Raw genomic sequence first — 3,463 nt, 5'->3', positions numbered from 1 at the left:
CAATTATAGACTGGGAACAGGTGTGGCAACACCTGAGTGATTATAGACTGGGAACAGGTGTGGCAACACATGCGTGATTATAGAGTGGGAACAGGTGTGGCAACACAATTATAGACTGGGAACAGGTTTGGCAACACCTGAGTGATTATAGACTGGGAACAGGTTTGGCAACACCTGAGTGATTATAGAGTGGGAACAGGTGTGAGTGGAAGGCTGACTGAGGGCAGAATGGACGACACTGCAAAGACTGAAACAGAAACTCTACTTGTCCTCCAGTCCCAATGTCATGGAGAACACCCTGCAGCGTACCTTGGGGGACTTGGTCAAATCCCTTCTCCAAGTCCACAGAACTCATGCAGACCGATTGGACAAACCCTCCATGCTCCATCAAGGACTGAGGGTAAAAATCTAGTTCTTCAGCTGACGCCCATAGCGCTGTGCACTCAACCTGTACGGCCCCTCCTGCAGGTGGTGAGCCCATACAAGTCAAACTTGTGTAGCTCATTCAGGCATTCATTCTGACCACGCCCCATGGCACAAGCCCCTCCCCATGGCCTGGCTCCATGGTGGGGCTGTTTAATGAAGGACCAGTCTGCATTGGGAGACCTTACCAGGGGCGATTGTCCTCCACAACATAAGTCCTTGGACCATTCGGGCACACAGACTCCAGGGTCTTTATCAGAGAGCAGTGGGGGCGCATGTAGCAGAATTACTTTAACCCAGCTTGATGTTTAAAACTCATGGTCAACGCTCTGACGAGGACTTTTCAAGCCCAGCTTTCGTCTCTTATCCTGGAACAGTCAGTTCTGCTTTCCCCAGGACTGAAATTAATTTGGCCGTTTCACCAGAAACAGTAAAACAGGAAGTGGATCCAACAGTCACGTTAGAGTAGTTTACCTGGGCTGCCGCAGCGGTGCTCTGCACTGCTGCATATATCATCAAACACCCGATGATCTGGGGACGAGTAGAAACAAAAATTTACTTAAATTAAACAATAAAAAGACCAATTTGAAAACATCATTAACGTAAGACCAACTCGGACCTAAATATTTAACGTGCTAAATATTTAGCTTAAACCTAAATATTTAGATTGAATTCAAATTCCTTGCCGAAAAGCGGAAGTGGACTATCAAAATAAAAGCTGAACCTCTATGTATACACCTCTTGCCAATCATGGCAAACAAGTTAGCAGAGAACATCGGACGAGCTGTTCTAACGGTCGTTCACTCATGTCCACGTCCAGAGGGAAAGAATGATGATAATATACGGCACATAAGAGAAAACTGAAGCGATTCAGTCTGGCCAGCTGCAACTACTCTTCTTCTAAATATATTTAAATATTTAACTCGCAAGTTAAATATTTAAATATTTAATTTTCAAGTTAAATATTTGGGCCTGAGCTAAATATTTAGTTAGCCAATTAAATATTTAGTTTAAGAATTAAACGTTTAGCTTAGAAATTAAATGTTTAGTTTGGAAATTAAATATTTAGCTCGGACAATAAATATTTAGTTTGAAAATTAAATGTTTAGTTTTGAAAATAAATATCTAGCTTGGAAATTAAATATTTAATTTACACCTAAATATTTAGTTCACTAACTAAATATTTAACTTGTAAGGTAAATAGTTTTGCTTGTAAATTAAACATTTACTTTGGACATAAACATTTCGTTTGTAAACTCAATATTTAGTGTGGAGCTAAATATTTAGCTTGCTAACTAAATATTTAACATAGTTAAGTATTTCGGTTGTAAACTAAATATTTAGCTTGCAAATTAAATACTTAGTTTAGAACGATAATATTTATATATGTATGAATAACATGGTGAAAATATGACTAACGGCTAAATAAACCAAAGTATTGCTGTTAATTTTTGACTGTGTGACTTTACAAAGGGCACCCCATAGAGACACATCACACAAAGTAGCGTATGAAGTAACGTGTTCATGAGTAAAAACGTTGAAACGTCTGAATAAAGCTGCTGAAAGTGAAGTTTTCATGTCTGGGACATTTTGTTCTGACAGACGGGCTTCCTCCTCTTTAACTCCACCTTCTGTTAATCAACTTTTGTTTTTATTTCTCCTCCAGCAGGCTGGAACCTGCAGGAGGGGCCGGGCTCAGACTTTTTCTTTTTTCTCTCCTCTTACTGGAAGTGCTCGTTTACTCTGCAGAGTCTGGATTAGATTACTGTTAGGGGACCAGAAGAAGCCCCTCTGCTCAACATTTCACGATTTCAAATGAATTTTTAGTTTCAGGTGAAATCTGTTTAAACCAGAACAGGCCCAGACTCTGCTGATTCAAGTTATTAAAACACTTTTTTTAGGTTTCAATTAAATAAAGATTAAGTTTTTTTTTTTTTTTTGCAGTGAACAAATATAAAACAATTAAGTTGGATCTTTACTCTTTGCAAAATCAAATAATAAAAACATAAACACATAATTTTAGGATATAATCTGTAAAATTAAAGAAAAGCCACCAACAAAACATGTAAATCATGTTTATTAATTTATTTTTTTGTTCCTCCCGTTTAATAAAAACTAAAAATGCCCTTTAAAATAAAATAAAAATCTGAGTTTAACTTTTTATATTTTAGGGAATAAACATTTTAAATAAACTACGCTTTGCTTTTGAATTAATCCTAATTTACAGTTTTCTGCTGCTTTTTGCATCAAAACTGTAAACCTTGTGAAAAGAACGTTTTTCCACTCACAGCAAACAGCACGTTGAAGAAGATGAACACGCACTTCAGGCAGCCGTTGATTTTTCCCATTTTCCCTTCGTTTGGTTGGAGCGTGAGGAGAAAGTGTGTGGTCCGGTGGTGCAGCGTGAAGTGTGCTGTGAGGAGGGGGAGCACAGATTCATGGCACGGAGCAGACCTGCAGCCAATCAGCTGCATCCTGTGCACCACCACAGAGACGGGCGGGCGGGTGTTGGTGGGTGGGGAACAAAATACACAAACAGGAGAAACAAGACCTGCTATAGAATGAAAGATGCTACAAGAAATCATTCCCAGAACTGTAATATATTCACCATGTTCTGGTCCCAGTAAGGGCCGGACATGAACCTCAGTGGGGATAAATTCCTCCCTGTGATGGAGGAGACGTCCTGGTTCCCATAATCTCAACTTTAACACGGTGCTCAGTAAACAACTCTTCAAATCACCTCGGCCCTCAGCTTCCTGTGCTCCACTTTCAGTGTGCCACACACCACGACACCAGACAGCCCTGTGACTACCTGCCCCGTGTAAACCGCGGTCGGGCGACGTTTGTTTTCAGAGGCACAAATTAAGATGTTTATGGCAATCAAAGGGTCACATAATAAAAAAACCTCTTTGAGACAAATAATCTGGAAGACTATTTTCAGGCTTTAGCATAGTTAGCACGTCTCTTCAATATTCTTTAGAAATAAAAGATATGCTGTCTGAAAACTGCCTCGTGTATATATATATATATATATAGTCTT

The 3,463-nt window shown here is 39.4% G+C and overlaps 1 protein-coding gene across 1 annotated transcript in view; it reads right to left on the bottom strand.

The window, feature by feature from the left end:
* Nucleotides 1–2,859, bottom strand: part of LOC119427957 (tetraspanin-6) — an 8,437-nt gene extending 5,578 nt beyond the window's left edge. The window contains exons 1-2 of the mRNA XM_037695599.1: nucleotides 2,712–2,859; nucleotides 898–954 (exon numbers count right to left, since the gene is read on the bottom strand). Coding sequence (XP_037551527.1) covers nucleotides 898–954; nucleotides 2,712–2,771 — 117 coding nt within the window. The 5' untranslated portion in view covers nucleotides 2,772–2,859. The remainder of the gene's footprint in view (nucleotides 1–897; nucleotides 955–2,711) is intronic.
* Between the last annotated feature and the right edge of the window lie 604 nt (nucleotides 2,860–3,463).

Source organism: Nematolebias whitei, chromosome 22 (assembly GCF_014905685.2).
Source record: "Nematolebias whitei isolate Nwh7 chromosome 22, NemWhi1, whole genome shotgun sequence".
Classification (NCBI taxonomy): domain Eukaryota; kingdom Metazoa; phylum Chordata; class Actinopteri; order Cyprinodontiformes; family Rivulidae; genus Nematolebias; species Nematolebias whitei.
Note: the sequence above shows the minus strand (reverse complement) of the source record. Positions and strands in the feature narration are given on the sequence as shown.